Consider the following 26,866-nt stretch of genomic DNA (forward strand, 5'->3'; position numbering starts at 1 on the left):
GAGAGTGAAAATACGAGCAAAAAAAAAAAAAAACGAATAACGGGAGCCTGTCAGTTATATCAAATGCTACGCACACCTTGCGCCCCTGCTACTCTGCCAGCCGTGAGCCTTATCATCGCTTGAGTGCATCGCGTTATCACGAGCCTAAAACAATTGCAGCTTCCTAATAAAAAGGAAACTGTGCACCGAAATTATGAGTTTTACTTCAGTGGTGGCTATGTTTGACACAAAGCTAGCAGACGATTTTGCAAGGGTGACATAGGCCTCGGCTGACCCGCGCGTGGAGTAGATCAAATTATGTGTATTATTACAACCCATGTTGGCCTATTACTGGCGTTCGAGGTGCACGTACGCTTATGAGTTCACACGTCCTCGGACAGAGAGAGAGAGAGAACTTTATTTACGGCAAAACGAGGTCGTTAAAACCACACACCAAAATTGTATAGTTTTGCCATTGGTAAGCCCGCATTGGGCTGGCAAGGGCTGGCTTTTTTTTTTCTTTAACCGTTTATCGATTTATGACCAACCTAGCGCTTTTTTTTTAAACACGCCTTTCTCTCTATTTCGCTCCTATTCTCTCTTTATGTACCATTTCGTGTTGCTTCCTCAGGAGCACACGAGCCTTTGATTGATCGCTTGGATGAACAGGCCGTGTGTAGCCGGCAGCCCAGTGGAAATTATAGGAAGGCGTTCACGTGTAAACAGAGGAATAGAAAGGAGCCTGATTTTAAAGATTCATAAATGTCGTACTTCCCCTCGTCCCCCCTTTTTGCAGCATTTCCTTTTGCCACTCTTGCTGTTGCTCCCTGTCGTAACGCTGACGTGCACGTTCTTTCTTTCCACTGCGCTGCGGGCGGCGTGTAGGGATCGCCGCCGCTCGAGCTCCAACATTCTCCGTGGCGGCGTCCGGCACCCACGCGTATTTCATCAGCGTTCTCAGGAGCGCGCAGGCTGGCTCCAGGCAGGAGGCTGCGAGCGGCTCGGGCCATTAATTCTCGAAGCAAAGATGTCACGCGCGACGTGCAGCCGGTGAAACCGGCGCCGGGACCTGATTTATCGTGTCGGAAGTCTGAAAAAAGTTAAAAAAAAAAGAATCTCGCACACACAGAAGCGCGGCACGCCGATCTTGAAAGGCACCCGAAAGTGCCGTTTTGCGAAGGAATGAGCCCGTGCAGAATCAAGCAAGAAAAAATAAATAAAACAAAATACAGTGCGAGAGGCTTTGAGCATGTTATGCGTTTACCGTTATTCGGATGGCGAGAAAACATGCTCAGGGCACGGATAATTTTTTTTAAGGTATGCAACAAATCTGAATGCTGTGTGGCCGGGCACTGATTATTCTGCAGAACGAACGGGATGAAGGATCGAGGCGTTTCACGTTTAAAGTGTCCCTCGCCAGTTTCGGGAATCACAGACGGACAGGCGCGGTGCGTAGATCACGCGGTGACGATCGTGCCTGCAAAGTATAGTGCACCGATATGTACGCTGCGGAAACAAACAAACAAACAAACAAACAAACAAACAAACAAACAAACAAACAAACAAACAAACAACAAGCTAGCGCGCTCTTATTTCCGAAAAAGTCACTCTCCTCACCAGTGAAGATGAGGTCACAGGCGTAGCGCCTACAGCGCGCAAATAGCAGCACGAGCAATTGGGGGATCCCCACGAAACGCTAAGCGTGGAAAACCACCTCTGGAAATGCGTTGCGTAGCAAGGGAGAGAAAAGTTACAGGCTCTCGCGTAATCGAGAGTGGATGTAAGCATGAAATGGCTACCACATGGAGTCGTTTGCTGCCTGTGGTGCCGCCGCCTTCAACCGCTTTTCTTCTTCCAAATGTGCAGCGCGCTCAGCGTCTGTCGCAACCTTCTCGTCGCGTCGAAGTGGTCGGCTGCAAATGTGCGGCCTTAAGTAGGTGTCCGCGGCGCGCCGGACGCTGCCGGCTTGTTCACGCAGCGTGGCGCCATCTCTCGAGGCGCCGCAAAACCCGCGCCGCGGAACTCACAGACGACTGGCGTTGAACAGAGCAAAGGCAACCCTGTCTCAGCGCCGAAAGATGACAATCAAGTGTATGGTGCCCTGTATCTGCCTTTTGAACGTCGCTATCGGAAATGACAAACAGAACTTCTGCGCACTAGAAATTGCAGCTTGAGTGACACTGTGAACAAACATTAGGAATAAATCGGAAGCAATATCTTTTGTAACTTGTTTGGGCAGTAACTAGCGTATGTAATGCGGTCCTGCACAAAGGGTTGGGGGCCAGAGACCGCATTTTCTTAACTTTTGACAGGTTGTCCGGATGATCTCGTTTTGTTCTCGCAACGATGCCCGGATAAGGCGCTGGCTATTGGCGCAAGGTCACTTGAAGGTCGCCGACAACGGGAGCTAAAAAAAAATACACCATCTTCCCGTAGGGGAACCCTGAGTAGTATGCGAAGCAGCCATGGGGTCGACTCAAGGTAGTTTTATCAGCTGTATAAATTTGGACATGCAGCAGCACCAGCAACGCGCAGAACTGTTGTCGACGCCGTCGGCGTTTTGCCCGCGTTCGCACCGAACGCGCGCGGCGTTGGTGACTGTTGCCGGTGCCTCTGGGGCGCCTACCGTCGCGCCTCTAACCTAAGCTGCTTCGCATTATCGTGCACGGAGCCGCAGGTGTTGCCGTTCGTTGCGCAATCCGGAGAGGAGAGGAGCGTCGGAGAGGAGAGGAGAGGAGGAATGCCGAGAGGAGAGGAGATGAGGGGGAGGAGGATGCGCATGCGCAGTAGGGCTGTGGACGCACGGCGGTTGGATGGATGGAGGGAGGTAGGTAGGTAGGGAGGGAGGGAGTGACATAGCCCCCGAGCATAAGATGCTTCGCATCTAAAACATTTCATGTTTGAAAAAGAGGGGGTCGAAGGTCGTGACGTAGAACGTCACGTATACCCTCGGCTCCGATGTAGGAGCTGGCAGGAGATGCATGCAGCTCGCGGGCGCTCGTCGAGACATTGAGAGAGAGAGCCTCTGCTGCGAGGCGAGTAGCCCGCCTGCTCGCCACCACGGCCTCACAACGTTTCATTCGCTTCTATTTTGGCTATTACTAAACCCTAGGGGCGTGTGACTATAGTGATTTTGAGACTGAATCCCGAATACGAGTTGAATGGCGCCAGAAGCGAATCGAATCGAACAGTTTTCGAATAATGAACAGTCGATATCACAATTAATGTAAACGATGTTCACATCCTAGTATTCTTAAAGTCAGCAAGTTTCTGTCATTACATACTTCGTTATGAAGCATTGTTAATTAAATGCACAAATGGAGCCTTAGGAGCAAACGCGTAGTTTCTTCGCATGCACTGAACTCTTCAGAGAGTGCCAATTACCGCTGTATAGCCTCATGTAAAGTATGGCTAACTAATCGACGTAGCCTGCCCCACTACGCAAGGTCTGATGTTTTATGTCTATACTATGCCCACTGGGGTGAAAGCTTACCGTACTTTTGGCCCAATTTTATGTTTAATTGGGCACAGTTGACGTATTGAAATATTCGAAAAGTACTAGAAAAATATTTGCATTTACGAAGAGTGGCTACTCGATTCGAAGACCGAATCGAATAGGACAATATTCGATTCGTTATTTGAAAGTTTCGAATATTCGTACAGCCCTATACTAAACCCCTTTTAAAAATTCCTGCGGTAGAACGCTCCCTGGACGGCACTTTACGACTTCTAGCACACAGCGGAAATTTCCGACGGGAACATAGATGAGCTCTATGTTGCCGCGACAGGACGGCAGCGAAAAATAAATAAATGTCCTCCGTGTTGCATGGAGCTCGAGACACGGTAAATAGCGTGATATAAAATCGAGCGTAAATGGTTGGATAACAATGTGTGCGAACGTACGAGAAATGTGTTGGCAGCGGCCCCTTTCACATTGCCCTGAAAACTCGTCATAAAACACATTCTTGGAGCTTGGCAAAAAAACCTGCGCATTTCTTCGCAACAGCGTTGAAAATAAAACACACCTCAAATCGCAACAACTCTCGAGGCATACCGTGGGAAGTGTGTGCGATTTGACGTGCGGAGCAATTTGTCGCCTAGACTGAAATAGTCAGGGCTAGCTCCACCCTTTCGAATATAACGAATGAGGCTCCGAGGACGTTCGAGATAACAGAACAAGGAGACGTCTAGACGGAATCTTCATCTACAGGTAAAAAACGAGAAAGCAGCCGCCAACAACGGACCCTTGCGGTCGAGGAAGGCGAAATATCAGTGAAATAGAGAAACAAACTTATTAGGCAAAACGCTGAAACGATTTCAATAAACCTGTTGACCCCCATTTAAGAAAAAAAAAAAAAAAACTAGAATTCTTGACGGTCGCAGAATCTTTAGTTAAGAGGTACAAAATTTTATGAAAAGTGCCAAGAAAAGTAAATAATAAAAAAAAACAAAAACAAATGTCAATCAGCAAGTTTTCAACTGCATGACTCTGCAGCAAAAATCGATATCACAGTTTTATAAAGTGCTTCTGGTTAGTGTTTAAATTTAAAGACGGCAAAGTTTAACGACACGAAGCCAACTTCTTCCATTAAATGGAAAAAGTTGGCCGCATGCACCGATGTTGCCGTCGGTGGAGTGTAACACATCATTTGGCGACACAGATGTTTATGAACACATTTACGGAATGCTGCAGAACATGTTTTGTTGGTGCAGGATGCGAGTTCATTGCTTTGTGAATAAACCTTTGAAGAATCGAGGGAATCAGTGTTGCGAAACATTTTTTGGAACAGCGGTAAGGCGTCGTATGTTTGCCATAGCGTTTATACATGACAATAGCAAAGGGAAAACTGTGATGATATGCGCTCAGTGAGCAACACCCTTGCTGCCGAAAGTGGAACAATGATGAACTTGCGCCACGAGAAGGGCACGTTAGGAGACAACCCGCAATGTGACCCACATTCTTAGCCAATAAAGCTCTTGAACAGTAATCACTACGTCACGCCATAGAAAAGCATCAAACGACGTGCTCATTTATTCGATAGACATAACGAAAACATCGCAGAGCGCGGCAGATCACGCCGACAACTGATACACGCCATTTCTAATCATCTCCACGTCGACGGAATTGTAATTCAACTGAAACCCTTCCGTTGACGCCGGACTGGCGTAACCCGACGTGCCCACATTTGTGATCAGACACTGCAAAGGCATAGAGACTTCTGTGCGTCTGTGCACCGAATTACGACGAGCCTTCATGATAGCACAGGTATATACGATGCACATTGATTTCCTCTGTTCGCAATGGCGGACCCGACACGCAGCGAAGTTGATCTCAGTTCTCGCCTAATAACAAGGGCCTAATACAAAACGGCACAAAGAATGCGGATGGACGGTAGCGATGAGGAGCCCCGGAGGCCAAGAAGAGAGAGAGAGAGAGAGAGAGAGAGAGAGAGAAAAGCGAAGCGGAAGTGCGAGTGAGGTTTCTGCGCGGCCTGCAGCGCCGCCAGTGGATCCCATGTCCACGCGTTCTGATCAATAACGAATTAGTCTGGTCGGTTTAATTGAGCTTAACCGCAGCACACGCGCCACCGTGCGCGTGGACGCAGATTATTAGTGAGCACACCGCGGAAAGAAGAGGAGGACGTCCACCGACGCAGAGTGGACGAGGTTAGTGTGCATACGGTACAGGAAAAGACCAACTAAACGTGCACCTCTGGTTCGCAGAGGACCACATATAAAGCCACATGCGACGGCCACATCAGCATAAATAGCGTGCCCGCGGTCTTCTGTAACTTAGAAACGTTCCACGCAAGTACAAATGAGATTCTAACGCTGTTGGGCTGCTGTTTGTTTTGCGGGTGTTCTTTCCATACGCGGTTCAATTTGTGCGCACAGCTTTTGTATTTTGTCGTTTCCGGTCAGTTTCTCGCAACGATAACTGCCTGCGGGAAATGGTGGCTGAAGCAAAGCCATGCATGGTACGTCCGCTGTCCGTCGGGCCGTGTTTGCAGGCCGACCTGGTGTAAAAATAACGGTGACAGGAAAAACTGCCACCATTAATTACGTAGCTTATCATCGTCCCTTGATGGTCAACCTTTAACACTACAACCATGTCTAATAATTTTCCGCCGGAAGCGGCCACGAACGGTTTTGTCGGTTAATTTGCGCGTGTTAACAGATTAAATGTGGAAGCACATTTAACCGTGTATGCCACCAAGGCCGCAATACGGGGACTTTATACTTTTCGGTTGTGCACCATATCAATAAAAGCAGCGAGACATAATTCTAACTACTGGATTGCTATACTGAAAACGGCGGTAATTTCAAAGGAAGCGCACGGTGCGCTAACTCAATGAGTTTAGTCATTAAGTGAAATTTGCGCGTTACAGTCCACGAACAATAATTATTATTTAGTACGTGGAATACAACGTAGTCTAATCTATTACACAGATTTTGATACAAATTTTACCCTGCCAGATTAGAAGCGAGTGCTGGGACTGTTTAAAAAGAAAAACAAAAGTAATATACAGCATGCGAGACAGACCCCCTTATGCTCTGGTGGACCAGCACTGGTGGACCAGCAGGGTACGCACATTGCGCAGTTTACGGGCCGAGCCGCGAGTATTCGCGCTGGACGCCACGACACCGCAGCCCACAGGCGTCGCCAAGAGTCGGCGTGCTATGCTTCCTTCTGGTTGCATGGGAAGGCCGAAAATGGAATAAAGTGGCGGAAATTTACCACGGACTGAGGCAAGGATGTCCTCTGTCTCCATTGTTGTTCACGCTTTATGTTAAGGGCATAGAAAGACGAATGGAAAACAGCGAATTAGGGTTTGATTTATCCTACATGCGTTATGGAGAGAGAGAGAGAGAGAAATGACTGCAGGACGAAGGCATCTCCCTGCGATCACCCCTGTCTTGCGCTAGCTGATTCCAACTTAATTGCGCCTGCAAATTTCCTAACTTCATACCCCACCTAGTTTTCTGCCGTCCTCGACTGCGTTTCCCTTCTCTTGGTATCACCATACCATGTGGTAAAGCGTTGAGCATTGATCGCAGTGTGGGCGTTTATAGCAATGCAGCGCAGGGTGTACGGCGTGGTAGATACTCGAGCGTAACGGAGAAATGGTTCAACAGAAGGTCCCCGGAGTGATGTATGTGGACGACCTAGTCCTACTAGCGGACAATACAAGAGATTTACAGACACTTGCGAATGTCTGTGGCAATGCAGCGACAAATCCAGGCCTTAAGTTTAGCGAAGAGAAATCGGGAATTATGATCCTTAAGGAAGAGACGAGTAATTACGTGGTGCCAATTCAACAGCAAGTCATACCCATAGTCCAGCACTATAAGTAGCTCGGCGTATACATAAACGAAGAAAAAAAAAACTTATTTAAGCACCCGCCAAGATAATCTGAAAATAAAAAGGAAGCGGAATACAGCAATAATGAAACATTTAGCACTTTGGGGCCACAATAAATATAAGGTGGTGCGTGGAGTATGGAAAGGAGAAATGGTGCCAGCGCTAGCGTTAGCAAATGCCATTCTTTGCTTCAAAACGGATATCTTGCCGGAGTTGGAAGTTAACCAAAGATCGGTAGGCCGGTTGGCTTTGGGGAGCCCACGGCAAAACCACAAATGAGGCCCGTGCAGGGTGACATGAGTTGGGCCCCTTTTGAAGTCAAAGAAACGCAGAGTAAAAGTAGCTTTGAAGAAAGACTCAGGAACGTGGACCAAAATAAACGAGCGGCTAAAGTGCACAAGTATTTGTATTTGAAAAGCGTGGACACAATGCAGGAAGAGGTTAAGAAAGTTGGCAACCAAGTACAGGGTAACAGAGAGAGAGAGAGAGAGAAATAGAGAGAGAGAGAAAATGATTTAATGAAAGGCAGGGAGGTTAACCAGGATTGAGCCCGGTTGGTTACCCTACAGGGTAACTGGAAGTGTAAATAAACAACAAGGAGTCAGCATAAAGAAAGTAAGAGAAACAGAGACAGCGAATTGGATGCAAAGAACGGAAACAATAAAGACCATGGAGATTTACAAGAATGAGAAGAAAGAAATTAGAGGGGAAAATCTGTACGATAACACAAAGGGATGTGCCTCGCTATTTGAGGCTCGAGCTGGTTGCCTAAGGACAAAAACATAGCGGAGCAAATATTTGCAACAAGATAAGGCATGTGTATGCTGCAGCAAAAATCCGGAGACCACTCAGCACATGCTAATGGAATGCGAATGGATTCACCCAGTGAGACCCGGAGGTAATGTACACCTTCCAGAAGCACTTCGATTTAAAGTGGACGGAAGCATCAACCAATCAGCTGTAGAAATAAGCAAGAGACGTTTATTGTACTGGTAGAAAAAAAAAGCAGGCAAGCAATTGATACGACCGGATCCGTTACAGGCATACGTAGTGATACAAGGTAGATAGAAAAGTTTTGAGGAAAAAAAAAAAAAGGACTATGGATATGTATACAAAAATGCTAGAATAAAAAACATATAAAGTATACCTGACTGAACCAAGCAGGTTAGGTGACTATTTGTCAACACCACATTCCAAGGGGACGCCAATAAATCATCATCATCATCATCATCATCATCATCACTGCCACCTGAGTGGCGGCAATAGAAAAGAAACTTGCTATGAGTAACTACCTAAGAGGCAAAAAAAATTATCTTGATCACCCGCACTGTGTGAATCGATGTAAGCGAAGCTTTCTGTGCTGTTTGGTTTGATTGACCATAATTAGCCGTGATGTTGACGGCGAATATTAAACTTCTTTTGAAATCACTAGCCCTTCTCCTGTCGAGAAAATGGGGGTACGCGAAGCTTGTGTGTGTATCTGACCTTCGTGGTGATTTTCTTTCTTTCTTTCTTTCTTTCTCTCTATCTATCTTTCTGTCTCTCCCTATTTCTCTCTCTCTCTCTCTTTCTATATCTCTTCCTTCCTTTTTCTCTCTTTTTCTCTGACCTTCGTGTTGATTTTCCTTTCTTCATCCGTCTTTTTCTTTCTCTCTATCTTTCTCTATTTCTTTTTCTCTCTCTCTCTTTCTCTCGGTCTTTCTTTCTCTCTTTATTTCTCTCTCTCTTTTTGTCCCTGGTATGTGCCATTGAGCTTGGACCCTTTCTGCACAATCGCCAGGATCGGCCCACTTTTCAGCGTGACACCAAGAAATCTTCGCTTTAAAACAAAATAAGGAAAGAAACAATTTACGATAACTCAAGAGGAAGCTCTTTACAAGTTCGAAGCGAGATCACGATGCCTTAAAACGCGTAGTTATAAAGCTAGGGAAAAGATGGAACGTGTTTTATTAGAATGTGGTAAAGCGGTTGTCGGTTTAGGCTCCGCTGGCCTACTTGAAGCCCTTGGGTTCAGGGATAGAAGGGGATAAAAGTAATAATATTTACTTCTCCTATGTCTGTCCATCTTTTTTAGTTTTATATATATATATATATATATATATATATATATATATATATTGTCACGTGCCTTGTGAAAGAACGGGCGACGCGACGTTTATTGAGGGTAGCGGTTCCTGAAAAATGCGGCGCTGGGGGGCTGGCTATCGAGCGGGCGGAGAAGCACGCGCACTTCTTTCTTCTTGTCCGTGCCTGCCTCTTAGCACTGTACCCACTACTGCTGGTGGCAATATATATATATATATATATATAAAACTAAAAAAGATGGACAGACATAGGAAAGGTAAAGATTATTACTTTTTCGACACTGCTTTGTACGCATGCAGGCAGCAGGAGCCCTCGCACCAGGCAAAAGAGGAAACTCAAAAGGGACAATATATCTCATCTTACGCCTTATTATTGTTTTATTTTCTTGCAATTTAAACGGCATGGCAGCTTTTCGGACGTACATCACATCTACACAGCCATTTTTCTCGCTCATTAGGTAGGGTAGTCTTGCTCGTAGAGCGAGACTCGTCGCCGCTCCTGTCGCAGACCGTCTCAGCTAAAGATCCGCCGCTGGCGAAGATAGAGACGACCAGATCTCACCGACGAGATATGCGCATATTTGCGCGTGAGCTCGCACAACAAATCGCATCGCCACAGGGCCATCCCTAAACCTACTTGCGCGCTCGCGGTATGCGTACGCACTATCAGGTCGCGCCAGATAGCAACGACAGCGTACCCGGTCCACAAAAAATGCCCGCGGCGAACGTGCTGAGGGTAGCGAGAGAAAGAGAATAAAAGGTTCACGCTTACATCGGCGGCTCGTGCCCGTGCCGGCGAAGAGAGAAATAAATATACACTCTGCCACCGAGCCTAGGGCCTCTTCATTTGTCCGCTCCGAGCGCAGCTTGGGACTAACGAAAAGCATCAGAAGAGAAAGCTCGTCTCGTTTTTCCGATGTGGGCACCGGTGAAGAGGGTGGCGGGGGGGGGGGGGGGGGGGGGGAGAAACAAAAGAATCTCGAAAGAAGCTTCAATATTCCATCACGGCTGTCGCGACGAGCGTAGGCCTCATCGCAAGGACGGTTTGTATGCACAAGCGCTCCAAAACCGCCAGCAGCACACCGCCTCCTTCCAACCATTCTCCCGAGTTTCGCGCGCGTCGTCTAAGCAAACGGTGCGCGCGGCGACGCCGTTTTCGCTCGGCGCGGGGGCCCATTGACACATAGTGTAAGCCCCGCGACCCCTAGTGTCTCGGTGCGTGCGCTTTCGGCGCTCCGCCGAAGCTCGGAGGGAACGCGTCGGGCCACGCGCGAACCGCCGGGCGCGAAGGTAAACAGCAGGTCGTATTACGCCGGCGCGCATCCCTCCCGAGAACGCGCTGCGTTGGAGCGCGCAAAAAAAGCAGAGACGAATTGCACGAGCCATGCCGCCAGTGCACGCAGCGGAGGGGAACTTTCCCGCTAGCTTGATCTTTTTTTTAAATATTTTTAATTATTAATTTATTTATTCTTCCGTGTCGCTCCGTGTCTCTGCAGTGGCTCGAACGACAGTGATGCCGAACGTTCTGTTAACTTTGTCTTCATACAGTTTAAACAAATCATCCGGGTAACGTTGCGAAAGGCGGGGCAAGAACAACCTCTCCTCTTTTTTTTTTTCTTTTTTTTCTTCAATAGTTTCGCTAAACATTTCGACAATTCCTCTCAAGGCGGCGGACTTGGTGACACATGGGCGAATACAAAAGCAGGCAAACACCAGCGCTTCAGTGGTGTTTGTCTGCTTTTGTATTCGCCCATGTGTCAACAAGTGCGCTGCCTTCAAAATATGGCCGAATTACTAGCCCCCCAACCTTCTCGGCAAGTTTGAAAACGGGGCAAGAGACAACCCCGCGGATGTGTAAACAGCGCTATAGGAGCGCATAGTTGTGCACTGCGTCAAACTTAACCTTAAGCACAAAAACATGGTGCGCCCTCTTCACAGCTCGCAGTCCCGACGTCCACGCGCCCCATTAATCGCTTTAGGATCAGCTAGAACAAAGAAAGTGCCTATACGTGTCCTATTGTTAAAGCGTCGACTGTCGAGCCACTTGTCAATCAATGTCCATGCGAAAGCATTCAGTCGACAAGAACTGCGCGTTATGATTACACGGTCAAATTTTAAGCTCCGAGGCTGACCATTAATATGTATCCTATTATACTTAAATGGATACACATGATTCCTGCGCCTGCACATATCTCTTGCCCGAATAGCAGAGCCCGACCCGCGAAAAGGAATACGGGGATGAAGCATGCCTTTCTTGTCGTTAACTAGCGCTTGTGGGCACGTGTATTCACAAAAAGCTCTTCCGCTACAATTATTCGCAAAAACAAACTCCATTCAATCCTGATGCTGGACATACTACATAGTTTATTGAGCGAAGGAAGTCAGCCACAGGCAAAGAGAACTTAACGAACAAAACGCGTTTCGTGAATTCGGCCCCTGTTGCGGATTTCACAGAGCCTTTCGTTCGTAAGGACTGCTTGTTATTGGCTCCCGGTCTTCGCTAATAATTTGTTCGCTATCATTGTTGAGCTGCGCCTGTTCTTTTGCAAACCAGCTCTATTGTGTACAAAATCGCCGAAAACGGGCCGATTTGTTTGCATCTTCGCCTAAATGTTGACACAAATTATTTTATTATTTCCTGTTCCTGTTATTATTTCCTGTTACTATTTCCTTTCATGAACCACCCTCCCCCATGCGGATTTTCTCGGCACTTAATGTGAAATGCTACGCAAGCAGAAAGAACATCGCAGGGAGTACCTGAAAGTAAGGCAAAACCTCATACAAAAGATTATTTACCCACAGCGGCCTACACCATATAAAAGTGAAATGGAGTAACAGGAGGCAAATGCTTCCAACCTCTCCATCTGATCCCCCTGCAGCTAAAAATAGCATCGCCTGAACATCAGTGCTGACCCACGGAGGATCAGTTGCCATGGCGTTCTGCTGCCGAGCACGATATCGCGGGCCCGATTCCCGGCGGTTGCATTCCGTTGGAGGAATGCAAGAACGCTCGCGTACATAAATCATGTGCATGCAGGTTCAAGAACCAGAGGGGGTCCAAATTAACCCGGACGGTGGTGACGACGATCGTATGACGGCGACGGTGATGGCATCACGACTGATTTGTTGGACTCCGGCGAAGAAACCCGACGTGCCGCACAGATCACAGCATTATTCTTACGCTATGTTCAAGCTTACGCAGTACACAATTCGGGAGCTATGCCGGATGCACAGGGACGTCAGCGCAGCGATGTCACGAAAGCTACATAAGATGAAATGTCACGCATATCGAGGGAAGAATTATGAACACGGACTGCAAAGCCCCCCACCCCCCTTTCCCTTTTTTTTTTTTTTTTACTACATAAGCTTTGTGGCAAAACCCACAAAAGGTGTAATGCTTAAAGAAGTGCAGCACGTATTATTCTACGCCTCTTGCGTCACACAGTAGCTCATACTCAGTATGGAGGATTGGCCAACAAGGGGCATATATTGCATATTGGCATGCACATACCCAATTGTACGAGAATATGGGGCAGCCCAAATATAAGAAATTAAAGAAAACGAAAGCCGTCGAATATCATATTATCAGTTTGTGTGCTTTAATGATACCTATGAGCCGATATAATATGCACAGGTTTCATGTCATGATTTATCATTTGATTACGCCGAAAGGAGATGCGCTCACTGGCACCACTTCGTTGGTCAAAATTCCGCGCTACATAAGCCGGAGCATCCGGTGGCCCAAGAATGGTGTAGTCCAAATAAATTAAAGAAGGAGATGGATATCATGTGCTATTGTGTTGAGAGATCCGAATGCTTTGGAGATATCTATGACGCTACATTATATGTACAGCTTGCATGCCCTGTTTTATTGTTTGATTACGCAGAATAGACTGCCGCTCACCGACACTAATTGGTCAGTCAAAATTAAACCATACTACCCAGTCGACGTGCACAAAGAAACTCGGGGATCGATAACAACGATGATTCATGTTACAAAGTTCAGACCGCCCTCGAAAAACTTCACTCACTTATTTCCAATGTCCAAAATGTACCCAATCAGACTTGTTTTAACTGTAGTAAAGAAATGTTTCTCTGTCCATATTGCTGAAATCAGCGTCGCGCACACAACTACACTTTAACCTTCGAGGCTTAAATGTTGAAAAACGACGCGCGCGCACACACCGACAGGGAACGAAAGGGGCCCGGCAACACCACCTAGATAGCACAAGGCCTACGCACTCCGATCATGACGTCATGCTACCTGACGCGACTGCCATAGAATCTATAATGGGGATGCTTCCGCGTAAGCAACAGTGATTGTGACGTCACCGCTTTCGTCACGCCAGCCTTGGCAATGAAAATTTCGGGCCAGCTAGCGTGACGTCATAGATCGGAGTGCGTAGGCCTGTGCTATCTAGGTGGTGTTGGGTCCGGCCAATGGCGGCAGAGCTTCATACATTGGACGAGGCAGAGGAGAGCGCGGTCGCTGCCCGCCACCGAAAGCGGAGCGTCGTACATCATAAACCCGGGGTTTCGAACGGCGTAGGCACGGTGCGCCTCGTGTGCAGGAGGTGATCGACTGCTGTGCGCGCCGGTGCCCGTGTCCATGCACCAACAAGGGCGTCTGAGTCGCCATAAGGTTGGGGTTGCCCGCATTGCCTTGGGGTGCGCGCAGCTGCTTGATTACGTCCGGAGAGGCGGGAACACCTATCACGCAGCGACACAGGCCACTTCTCGCGCAGCCATATATATATATATATATATATATATATATAGGCGCGGGCACAACCGTACGCTCGCACTCGGTAGCGTACGGTATCCAGCGAGTCTCCGCGCATATAGATATATACCCTATAGGCGGACGAAAGGGTGAATTATACACACACAGATGCAGTCGCATTGAAAGCATTCACGAAAACTAACTGGTGCTTCGTGACTTCAACCCCTTCGTGACTTCAACGCTCCAAGAACCCCTGCCAGAGCGCGCAAGGACATGTTATAAACGCTGAAAGCTACAGTGTTGGCGAAAAGGAATCCATTGGTGAGGCAAACCACTGCAAGCTCCATGAGACACTGCAATATTAAGTGATCGCAGCGACGCAGAGCGTGGCTGCAATCACTTTTAGTTACTTTCGGACATCAGTCGCAGCCACGCAGTGCGTGTGACTTGCACAGGTGCACAGAAGCGTACACGCACGGCAGCGTAGGCGGTGCCTAAAAGTTGACAGTCACTTTGGCATACGCGCTGAAGAGGATGAAGGCGAAAGCCTGCGCTGCTCGCGACACATTCATTAAATAGCACTATGAAATTCTCATTCCAATGCGTTGTTACTTCCCATTACTTGTTTTCTTTTCTACTTCTCTTTTTCGGTCGCCTAGACATCGCCACTGGTTCTGCGTGGTTAATGGCACGTTAGAAGGGTCGTGGCTTTCTCTTTTTCGTTCGTCTACTTTCTTGTAGCGCAGGCAGAATGAGAGGGACAGGGAAACGCACATTAGACAAACACACAGTGCTAATACCTCTGTCATACGGCACATGTAATGTAATTTGCAGTAAATGACATTCACATCGAATGTCATTGCGGTCTTGCGTTCCCAGTTTACGCGGGTAAACAAAATGGCATTCGCAATTGATGGCAATGTTTATCGGCAGGCTGCTATGATAACGAGACCTTACAAATTGTGCTTCTTGTTTACATATTTTCACTATATTGTTAGCAATACAATGGTAAACATTGGACGGTTACTTGAAAATGTATTACATTTCGTTTTAACTTATCGATTTTGTAATTTTTTGCCAAGCACCTATCGTCGAGATTACATAAGTCGCGCGTGCATGAGTTCGGGAAACTCATTCAATGGGCGAATGCCATTAGCTGTGAATGTCATTCACTATGCCCGTGTAGAAGCAACAAAAATGGCATTGATACGTAATCTCTTTCGCTGCGAATGACATTACATGTGTCATGTGGCAGGGGTATAACTTTCAACAACACATCAATTTCAGTTCTCGCAGGCGTACTCATACATCTCGGAACGTCCTAAGACACGTGTACTGTACATTGCTCGGCAAATATGAGCAAAACCGGGAAAACCGCACGCAGACACATTTGTGGCCCCACTGATTATTTAGAAGGGCGTCTGTTCAACGCGAACGTAGGTAATCGAGCTCTTTCATTGATAAAGAATAATGGCTTACTGGCGCATGCGTCACTAAAAGTGGCTATGTTCGCAGCTTCCATAGTCATCCCGAACTTGCTTGTACTCATGATAACAGTTACTTTAATGTGTCTGAGACGTCACTTGAATTTTGGTGTCATAACGCCGGACGGTCGTTGGACTTTTTCGACCCATGAGCCATCTAAGGCTTTCGTCTTAATAAGCATTTCCCACCTGATGCCCCTGCAAACACAGCTGGCGCGTAGAACTGAACTGTTCGATTTGTTGAACGCAAAAGTTCAGCGGCTCATCGGACTGACAGCACAAGCCATTGTGCCCTGGTCAGACGACACGATGATCTTGTGCGGCGTTGAATGAAGGTCCAATCATCCAGATTTGACAAACGGACGCGATACCACGCCAGAGTGCCGACAGCCGATTCCCCTTCACAAAGCGCGTGTTTAATTAACCCTTTTAGACTGTATGTACACGGTTGTGTACATTGTGAACTCGTATCATTTCCTCCGAGCGTGTTAAAGAATGAGATAAAAAGTGAGTTGGTGCGAAGTAAAGGCTTCCAACAACTGGCACATTCGTAAACCAGTATCAATTCGAGACCACTCTCCACTGTGACGAAAGAGGACTGCGCATTCAGAAATATGACCGAATTTTTGACCCCGGAGATAAGAAGCTCGTTGGCCAACCGCGTGATGAAAACATTTCGACCATTTTCGAAACAAACCAACGAAAACATACATTCGACAGCAATCGCAAATGAAGATAACGAAACATATGCAGTGCAATACATAATCAGTAAAATAACAGCGGCGACAGGCACAGTTAAGAGAAACCAGTTCTCCAACTTCCTCCCAACCCCGCCCCCGCCCCCCCCCCCCCCAAAAAAAAAAAAAAAAAAGAAAGAACAAGATGTGCACCAGTTATAAAAGAGAAAGAAAAAAACACAAAATCGTTACCACTGTTCCAAGCAAGTTTGTCCTTCACCTTGAGTCTCACCTGTTGTTTCAGTTGCATTTAGGGGCTTTCGTTTACCGTTAATTTACAGTCTGCGAACCCTCGCCAAACATCGGACGTCACGCAGCGATGCAAAGAGCCAGGACAAGTGAGGTTGCCGGCTATATGATAGCTTTTTGAACAGGAACGTGCGCTGAGCTACGATATGCGCTATTCGTCCCGCGCAGATGCTGCTGGAGGCGCCTCATGTAGGCACAGTCCCAAAACTATTTTTCTGCGGTTCTCCGCAAGACCACAACTAACGCAGCAAGTCTACCGTATTAGTTTCTAGCTCTATACGTTGCACATGCTGAGGCAGCTTGTGGCAGTCAAGCAATACCTCAGGCCTCCTAAGCGAGACACACCTTCGGAAACGGGGCTGTCCTCATAAAAGCGTCAAAGTTGCTTCACTCTCTCCTTTACTCTTAATTTTCAATCAACACATCCCCTTTTCTCTGCGCCGAACAACAAACCGCCATGTTATTTTTTATTTATTATTATTGTTTTCTTGCTTCTGTGCTCTCTCTTTAAACGAAAACTAGGAGTTTACGCCCTTGTGCCGACATAATGCATAGTATGTGTATGAACCCCGCCTCGACTCGTACTAATGTTTAATGGCAACAGTTTCGCCCGGGAAGGCAGAGGCAAGGGTGAGAGAAACTTTTGTCCACCACTTGCTAGAATCTCGCATATATTCAATGCTGTCGACTCCGCCCTCCAAAGGCTGGACCAAGGGGTGGACCAAGGGCTGGAACTTCCCTATACGCAAGCGCGGCATGTAGCAACACAGCGTCGCGGTAACAATGCTCTGGAGCCGAGCGCGTATGATTTTTAAATAATTTTTTTACTCGCACTCGGCGCGCTTTGGCCAACGATGCCCTTGACCCAAGGCAATCAATCAGTTAATGGACTCTGTGCATGCTTCGCTCTAATCTGTGTAAGTGCAAGCCCTTCAACCACTTCTCCGCTCTATTCTTTTCAACATTCATGTGCGGCAGCCACGACCCTTCTTCCCTCCCAACTTTCTTAGTGAAAGCAGACGCGCTGAATTACAAAATTTATGAAGCAGCCCTGCTACTCATCGCGTACGAGTGATTAACGAAAACACAAACCACAAACGAAAGCAGCACTTCGCACTTTAAGTGGTTAACGTTAACGTTGCGCATATACAAGTTTTTCCGCGTTAGCAACGCCGGCCTCGGCAACGCTCCGTTTCTCGCCTATTCGGCTGCTTCTCAATATCAGGAAGCAGCGCGTGCACCAGTGCAACCGATGTTCCATTTGCAGAATGTGTGGTCCACTCAAGAGGGAACAGCTTATTGGTACCCAAACCCACGCAACTGCAGCATTGATACATATGGGGGAGAAACGTGCACCATATATGATGCACTGGCACAGATATAAAGATGGAAGAAGTTAGTTCGCAAGTCTCCTTGTCAATCAGCGATACGGCTCAGTGGCAACATCGAGCAATAGGTCGCGGGTTCGATTCCTACCGGACGCGGCGGTCGCATTCCGATGACTGCGGAATGCAAAAACGCTCGTGTACTTGGATTCGGGTGCACGGTTTAAAGAACCCCAGGTGGTCAAAATTAATCCAGAGCCCTCCACTATACGGCGCCCCCCACTGTGCCCAGTTAAGGGACGTTAAACTCTACCGCGCTGAAATACCTGGCATTACAAGTGATCAACATGTAATACACCCCCCCGGTCGTGACCGCAACGCGTGGGCGTCTTTTGACGCCCATGCGTTGCTTTCGGACCTCAAACCCGCAAATTTGATTTTTAGTTCTAGTCTGTTTGTTACATTTAAACTGCAATCATCGCCGCGATGTACATTGACTACACCCCCTAAAGTAAACCTTACTGTGATCTTGTGCCTACACCGTCCTTGCTGTCATGCTAGATTCGCTACACCACCTGCAGAGTGCAACGATACACTCCATCGAAGAACAATTCAGGTAGAAGAAACGAGATATTGAAATGATATACCAAGCGGTTTTAGTGTTCATTTCATCATCAGGGGCTTTTAGCGCCACTGTAAGCTTGCGGCGCGTTATATAGTATTCTCAGTTCAGACTACACACAAAATAGTATTTTCAAGGCAAACTTGAAGGGAGCGTGTGATTGGCCATTGCTGCCGCTCTGCACGCTCCGGTGCACTGCAACGAGCAATGGCCGAAGGTTGGCTTACACGTTCAGTGCTGCACAAAGAGCTCAGTCGTCTTCCACAAAGCACGACAACAAAACTCATATTGGCACACGCCAACCGTGTCTTTTCTTTTTTTATGCTGAAACAAATCTAAATTTAACAAATATATTCCGAAGAACCATACTCGGAAAAACCGAATACATTCCCTGGGGCGTTTCCCAAAACGCTTACCGTTTCTCAGCGAGATGCGAAACTTTGCGAAGCGCTTCAGCTGGACGAGCGACGAAGTGCGGCGCGACTGCTTCCTCTCGGTCGCCGGGAAGTCGCTTAGGGGCACGGGAAGGCTGTCGACGTTCTCCGGACGGGCATAACCATGCTCGTCTCTTGGGGAAGCCAGCACGTTTGGATCGAGAACGGCGTCCTGGGAGCGGCGAGGGAAGTTGCAACGACGAGCCGCTCGGCCGACGCCCAAGGGGTCGTCCCGAATCTCAGACTTCGCCGGCTTCGGAGCGTCCACGGGCTCCTCGACGCGGCCTGGCAACTCGGCTACGGCAGGTGCCACCGAGAAGCGACCCAACGATTCTTGACGAACTGGAGGCGTCGTCGGGCGATCCTCGCGGTCGACGTCATGACTCAGCTCCGCCGGTGCGTCCGCAGTCATGTCGGCGAGGTAGTTTCGGAAAGCGGAGGACATATGCGCCACGACCGAGCCGAACCCGAGGGCACCTTCTCCTCCGCTGGGGTCGTCGGCGGCCTGCAGCGGAGTGTCACGACCTGAAAGGTTGCCGCTGCCCACAGACGATTCTCTGCGACCGGAGAGTCGGCGCGGACTCGCCGCCGCGTCAGCCAGGCTTCCTGCCCTCGACTTGGAAGGCGTGGTGGCTGAGACGACCTCGCACGATACGCGAGCGCCGGCGTCCAGTTCGGAACGGAACTGATCTTCCACGTCGTTCGCTGCGCTTGCAATGTGGTTTCGCAAAGACGCGAACAGCCCGTTGTCGTCCGGTGGGCTCAGGAGGCTGCTTGAGCGGCGTGCTTCGTAGCGGGGCATCGGTGCTCACGATGCAGCTTGGTAAGACGTCCGCCACGCGCAGAGTTGCACGACTTACTGCGGAGCGCCGGCGAATGTATGTGAAGACGTGGTATGCAGCGTGCGCCGCCAGAGAACAAAGGCTCGGCATAAATAAGATATAGTTACAATATGTCCTTCCCAAATTTTTTTTTCGTTACAGTTCTTTTTCACGACGGGGTAGAAGGCGTGTCAGTGATTTCTAAAATGCCCTGTCAAGCTCCCCCAGAGACACCGGCGCTGCTCAAGTCGTGGCCACAGTACAGGATTGAGAGTCGCGGTTCATGAGAACAATGGGTAATTCATTTTGTGAAAGCGCTTTTCAACACATGGAAACCAGGAAGGAATGCTATATGAGAAAGTTCATATGTATGGTTCACGTGCTCCGTACAGACGTTAACGCTGTTATAGAGATAGAACGAACGGTCGCAAATGTGCTACCGAGGTTTCTGAACCTCCTCTATGCAGTTTTGTAATCGTAGGCCTTGCAATTTTGTAGACATACTTCTACCTATGGGCACAGTACATGCTCATACCATTGCCGAAATAAGGAAAAAAAAAGGAATAGTTTCCCTTAATTACGCTTTAAGTGAGAAGTACTAAAAGTTTAAGTATATTCATCCCCTACAAACCCAAATTTTCAAGAAAGTGTGTCGATTTTGACACGGTCATCGTTTCGCTTCTCAAACATAAGTTGTTCTGAACAAATATTTGCAAGCGTGTGAGCCCACAGCCGCCGCGGATTAGTGCTCAAAGAACAAACGATGATGGAGAATTGAGGGGAGAAATAGCGAGACCGAAAACAAAGACAAGCTCTCGCGTGAAAGTCCGGCCTCAGTCGAAACCGTAGAACTCTACAGCGATTATTCTTCGACCTTTTTACGTAACTTCTAACGACTAAATTCCAGTAGAGCCCAATAAATGCGTAGCTAGGTGCAGTGGACGTACACCCGTGAGCAAAAGTATACGGACCAGGGATCGTTCGAAAAAGCCAATTTTTTCAACTGCTTGCGAATGAAACTTAAAATTGAGGATTGCAGTCCAAACTTGGCATTGCGAGCTTTCCAGTGTACTCGTCAATTTCAGTTTATGTGTGTTAATTACGGAGAAATTCAGTTTTTTCGGCGACCCTGTGGTCCGCATACTTTTGCTCACAATGGGAAACTGAATGCACTCAACTTGTCACGCCGGTGCATACGCGGCGGTGACCAGCATAGATCGATGTCAACTAACTATAATGGCTTATCTATTCACGAGCGGCTTATCGTCAGCAAGCGCGCCAGCGTTCCTGTTCGGCTTCTTCACATTCTTCTTTTCGAGGCACTCCGATGTTGTCTAGCGCTTACAGACGGCCAACACGCGCGCCTTTAGAAACAAATCACAAATTCGTCACGTGCAGCATGCGCACTCGTTTCTCTCAGCGCTGCTGTCTGAGGGACTATCTTCCCGATATCTCCCCATGGATATACGGGAGAATGAGAGTCGCACACAGTGCAGAACCGTGCGTATACGAAGCAAGCAAGGTCCGTTCGGTGTATACAGCGACCGCGCAGATTAGTCCTCGCACCGCGTGCTCAGTGGTGCTCGCAGGCCGAACACGTTTATAGAAAGATTGGCGATTGCAGCATTGCAGCCGATTAGCCTTCGCCCACGGACAACACGCGCCACGCCGGAACGGACAGGCAGGGCCGCGGGGCGCTTGTCGAGAATCTGTCATTTCCGCGTGACGGGCGCCAAGCGCGCCAGACTAATTGAATCCGTCAGTCTGGATTACGCGCAGAGCCGTGCGATTAACCAGCGCACGTAGGCGGCACGCATGCATGAGCGGCGCAGCAAGCTGCTAGCAGCAGCAGCAGCAGCGAACCCACGGAACAGCTCACGGCTCGGCACCGCACGCAGCTCCCCGCGACGACCGCACGAGTTCGCGACCCCAGACGCTATGGAGTGCCGGCGCCGCTCGCACACACGTTCGCATTCCACAGCAGCCACTCAAGACAGCAGATCTCGCGCCGCCGAAAGCGCTGCAGGTACAGAGCCCGACATGCAGCAGACATAGCATAACGTAACAGCGTGTGGCCTAAGCGTTAAACCCATCAGGCGCGCAACCGTTGCTGTTTAGTGAATAAATCACCGTTGCAGTTTAATTGGGCTACCATTCGGCTTATTTTATGTTCTCTACAGGAAGAAGGCCTCTCTCCCAGTGCACCTCCAATTTGGCAATTGCCGCTGTCTTGCGTCAGTTGACTCCATCCTGAGCTTGCAAATTTCTTAATTTGTTCACACCATCGAGTTCTCTGGCGTCCTTGACATGCGTTTCCCTCCCCTCGGCACGCAAGTGTGCAACTCTAATAGACCGTCGGATACCTCATTGCCTGCCCAGCTCCACCTCATCGTTTTAATTCCACCTAGAATATCAGCTACCCCTGTTTGATTTCCAATCCCTACCACCCTTTTCCTGTCTCTTAACGCTGCGCCCTTCATTACCCGTCCTCACTCAGAGGGTCTGTTTTTTCTCAAGCTTCTTTGTCAACCGTCAGGTCTCTGGCCTATATGTTGCCGGTAGAACGCAATGATTGAAGACGTTTAGTTTCAAGGATAGCGGACGCATTCGGTGAACGTAGCCCATTTTGACACTCCCGTATAGTATAGTCAAATGAAGGGAGTCCTTTCTACAGGCCTCGTCAGTGCTGCTGAAGACCTTATAAATAGTCTCGAAACAGTTGATTAAATTTTGCACACAGACGCTACGTGCAGACACAAATGGGAAAAGTCCTCGGAACGTAACAAGAGACCCGAAAAAATTATACTTCATCGCGGTTTCGCTAAGCAGCATAAATTTAGGAAGTGCACTGTCCTGATCACCCGCAAAATTATGAGCATCAGCAATGGCATTGCCACAAAATCGCGGCCCAGATCGCATGCGCGCGTATAGTATTTGCTTATGAAAAGATCACCAACCGAACAAAAGAGAGCAAATGTTGTTAGTTTCTCTACAAACGTTTCTGCTTGTCGTCAAGAATGAGAAGTTACTCCTGCCTCGACAAGACGCGGCGTGGACTTTGCGCGCTTTCAATGCGCAGTGTGTTGCGACAAAAAGCACGTTTCCCGCGACTCTTCCCGGCGCAGTCGCAACTAACATTTGCTTTGTACATTACTCTGTTCCACCAGTAGCGACCACTTCCCCGTTTCCATGGTGACGCGTCCCACAGGTGCTCGCAACAAGGCAGAGACACTGTATGGAACTCACAATGAGGTAATAAATAATGAAACATTTTATCGCAGGATATTCGTGGTTCAGGCAACATAAGATTAACGGAGTCCCTTGCGCAAATAACGCTTTGCGAGTACAAAGGCTCTTGGCGATTGCAGTAAAACTACAGAAATGCGCGCGGCTTCCGCTTCCACCATAGCGCCGCCGCCTTTCCAGCACGTTTTTTCAGTGTGACATACCCAAGTGTTTTTGGCCAACGAGGTATACCGGCGACATGTTTCCCAACTGTTGTGGGTCGTTCAGTGTGACAGGGCCGCACTTTTATTCGTGCAGCAGTTGAGGGTAGCGTTGGCCAACTTGTTGCACGGCCTAAAAATAACCTCAGCGAACACTGGCTGCAAGTTATGGCCAGAATTCGCGGCGAACAGCATGAAAGATGCCTGTCCTGGAAAATAAGTTTCAGACTTTTTTTGCCCCCAACTCTTCAGTGTGCATAATCCTCGATTTTGTCCCGCGTTGCGCACTTTCGCCTAAATAAGGAAGATTGCCGCACACAGTGGCGGCGACATTCAACTTACTCATTCAACGAAATGTACACCGATAAAGCTGCGTTTCTCTCAGCGGAAAAAACTGCGCTATTGCAATAACAACGACGAGCAGTCGCCTCAGTCGATCGTTCGCGCAGGAACTCCAATAAACTTCCAAATATTGGTCTTCCTACTGTATACAGGCCATTCACAATAGACAGGTTCTCTCCTCTGCGGAACGCGGCACGAAAAGCCGCTTGGAGGGACTTCATTTCGCAGCTAGAAACTCCGCCAGCACACAGAGGCCGCGTGCCTGCGTGTCCAGATTATGTCCAGCAAAGTGGGCAGTGCGCGCACGCCAAGTGGACAACAGCGAGCGTAGGGAGTCGATCCCACCCGGAACGAACTGAACGGGGCCGGCGTGATTGCGCGCATACCGTCGGGACAATCCTGCCTTCGTTGTCCCCCAGCTCGAAGCTGGCGGTACGCTCCACCGAACATGACCGAAGTTCAATAAGAACGCACCCTGACAGCCGGACACATATTGCGTTCCGGGGCGCATAGGAGCGTTAGCGCCCACCGCCGCGGTCTCCCCGCGGGGCCACAGCATCGACTTGAAGAAAACTGCGGGGCGCTGGAAGCACACCGGCACAGCGGGGTTCAAAACAACAATCGAGGGCGCGGCCTTTGATATATATCCGCCATATCGCCTTCTGAAAAGCGCTGGCCTCTTATCAGCGCATTCGCGCATGCGCTGAGCCTTGCTGAGAACAACCCCTTTACTTGCAAATAATTTTCGTTAACTTTTTACTATAACAATGCAAGCACACGAGCGCGTTCAATGCTTGTAGTGTACAGCCAGAACATGATTTCTGCAGCCAGCAGGAGCGCAGAGCACATTCGGACAATTCCCTAGTGCTTTCGAGTAGGTGATCGCGTGCGAGTTTTTCATGCTGCTCTACAATTTTCTCATTGACACTTTGATAATTAGGACAGTACTTCTCGAATTAAATAATTAATTACAATTAGCTAATTAAATCTCAGTAACGAAAAAATTGCTGGCGGCTACTCCACTGTACTGAAAACAATACGCACTAGGTTTGCTTCGCGTAACGCCGTTCCTCTTTTTTTTTCGTGCTGCGTGATTGCTGGGACACCCTGTATAGTGCGCATAATGGCGGCAGCCAAAAGAGGTCTTACTCGAAAGGTTTAAAGAGAGAGCGCAACAAAGGCTAGCCATGGCCTTTTATCTCCGTATGCAGACGTACACCGGTCACTTTAGTTTTTTTCCTCGAAATAAAAAAAAAAGGGGGGGGGGGGGAAGGAAAATACGCCTCGTGGTAAATTTTTGGTCTCGGTTATAGTTTGTAGTACGGACGTTTCAGAAATTGCGGAAACGGCACGCACCTAATGACAGTGCTGAGACACGTGCTTGTCCCCCTTGCCTTCTTTTTTGTTTGTTTGTTTGTTTGTTTGCGTTGTTGCCGCAACAAAAACACGCCAACTGATAAATGCTGCAGCAATCTAATTTATAGTTCTTAAATGTAGGATGAAAGCGACATTCGCACCACAGGTTAGAGAGAGACGCGTGTAAGGAAATCCCGGTGTACGCCGTAAAAGTATTTTGTTAATAATCGCAGTTTTATATGCAGCATGGTGACTAGCTCAACAAGTAACGCATGCATGTTTAGATCTCATCTGCACAATGACAGCGAGATACCTACACAATTAAGTGCCACGACAAACAGCAACTGCATGCCCGTTTCGTTAGCTCGCGAGCAACGCAGGAGGGACACAACAGTCGCCAGGTTAATCCCCGTCAAGAAGAGAAAGAAGGCCAGCGGTATATAGTGGGCACGCGCCATCACCGAAATAAAGCCAAACCAAAGCGGCAAGCCCAATTTCGAGCGCTACAAGGTAAGCAGCACGCCTGACAAACTGCCGGGTCCTACAGCAACCTTATCGACATAATGATGAGGAGGATAAGGACTGCAGAGCTACGTAACTGCTCGATAAATGAAGAAAACTGGGAAGCTGGTAAAATATAAACATCGAGCAACTACACGCCCAAAGTACGAAAAGGGCCCCGGAGAATTGCGAGGAAACAGGAAACATAGAAGGACGCGCCCTTACAAAAGTAGTGATTTCCCCGAAGTTTATTTTCCCCTTTCTTCTGCCTTCAAGAGACTTTCAATGGAGGCCCCATCAAATTTCAAAGCAGACTTTGCCGAGCAAGCGGACGACTAGAGACTATAGACACGCGTGTCCTCAAAAGCTCGGGCTCCGCGAGATCGTTCAAGCGAGGTTCCAGTTACAACGAAAGAAAAGCGGAGGAGTGCGGAGAAAAACGCTCCTCGCGACAAAATGTCGCCATAGGAGAAAGACGGAAATGACTGAGTCGAGACAAAAGCGGCGGATTTTTCAGAGTAGACGCTGCCATTGAAGTTGATTCGAGAACTCATTACAGAGACGTTAAAAACAATTCGGCCGGAGAGGCTGTATACTGCGTAAGGGCCGCCGTACCAATTTGGAAGCAGGCAAGTACTACGTCGGCAGACACGGACATAAAAAAAAATTAAGAGTTGATTCTTGTTTAGGTTATTGGTTTTTCTTCTCCTTACTTTTCAAACGGGTAACAGCAACGGACAAAGCGCCAGCGCACTTACGGTACAAAGAACAAGAGGCTAAGGCGGCATTGATTAAATCCACAGAAAAGCGAGGCGAAGCCACGGCCGCTCGATGGAATGTCGAGCGGCCGTGGGTAAGTTGACAAATACTGAGACGTCGGCGACGCTTTATACAAACGATCGAGCGATCTCCGGGAAGGCTTGTGGAAACCGCATGAAATAACATGCGCCGAAAAGAGCGTAACATTAAGTGAACTGAGCTCTCCAGGGCCGGTACGTATATAATGAAAGGATTCCATTCGCTTAATTGGATTCCTTTCTGATCCTCTAGCGGTCACGATTAAGCGATCCTGATGACATAGTTGGCGGAGCTCCGCTGGGACCAATTGATGGAAGCGCGAAAAGGAATAGAAAATCACTGGAATCGTCACTTTACATCCTGGCCCGGAACTATTTGCGAAGGTGAAAACGGGCTTATAGGGCATAACCCGTTTGCCAGTTACACGCACAATACGTAAATGCGCACAGCTGCTTCCGCGTGTCGGTACGTGGCACCACACAGAGTAAAATTTCACATGCGCAATTTCGCCGCAAAGAAGGCGTGAATACTTATTACCAAGCAGGTCAGAACTACCAATGATACCATAGTCAAGGGTTTGATGAAAATTCGTCGGGTCAGGT

General features: G+C 48.3%; 1 protein-coding gene across 3 annotated transcripts in view; it reads right to left on the reverse strand.

Moving 5' to 3' along the window:
• LOC119436165 (solute carrier family 12 member 4) overlaps positions 1–26,866 on the reverse strand; it is a 394,931-nt gene that overhangs the window by 159,671 nt on the left and 208,394 nt on the right. Inside the window, exon 1 of one of the 3 annotated variants that reach the window (XM_037702931.2) lies at positions 18,983–19,882. The exons of the other annotated variants lie outside the window; for them this stretch is intronic. Coding sequence (XP_037558859.1) covers positions 18,983–19,802 — 820 coding nt within the window. The 5' untranslated portion in view covers positions 19,803–19,882. Of the gene's footprint in view, positions 1–18,982; positions 19,883–26,866 lie in introns of those variants that run through there. 3 annotated transcript variants of the gene reach the window in all.

Source organism: Dermacentor silvarum, chromosome 1, assembly GCF_013339745.2.
Source record: "Dermacentor silvarum isolate Dsil-2018 chromosome 1, BIME_Dsil_1.4, whole genome shotgun sequence".
In the NCBI taxonomy this organism is placed as follows: domain Eukaryota; kingdom Metazoa; phylum Arthropoda; class Arachnida; order Ixodida; family Ixodidae; genus Dermacentor; species Dermacentor silvarum.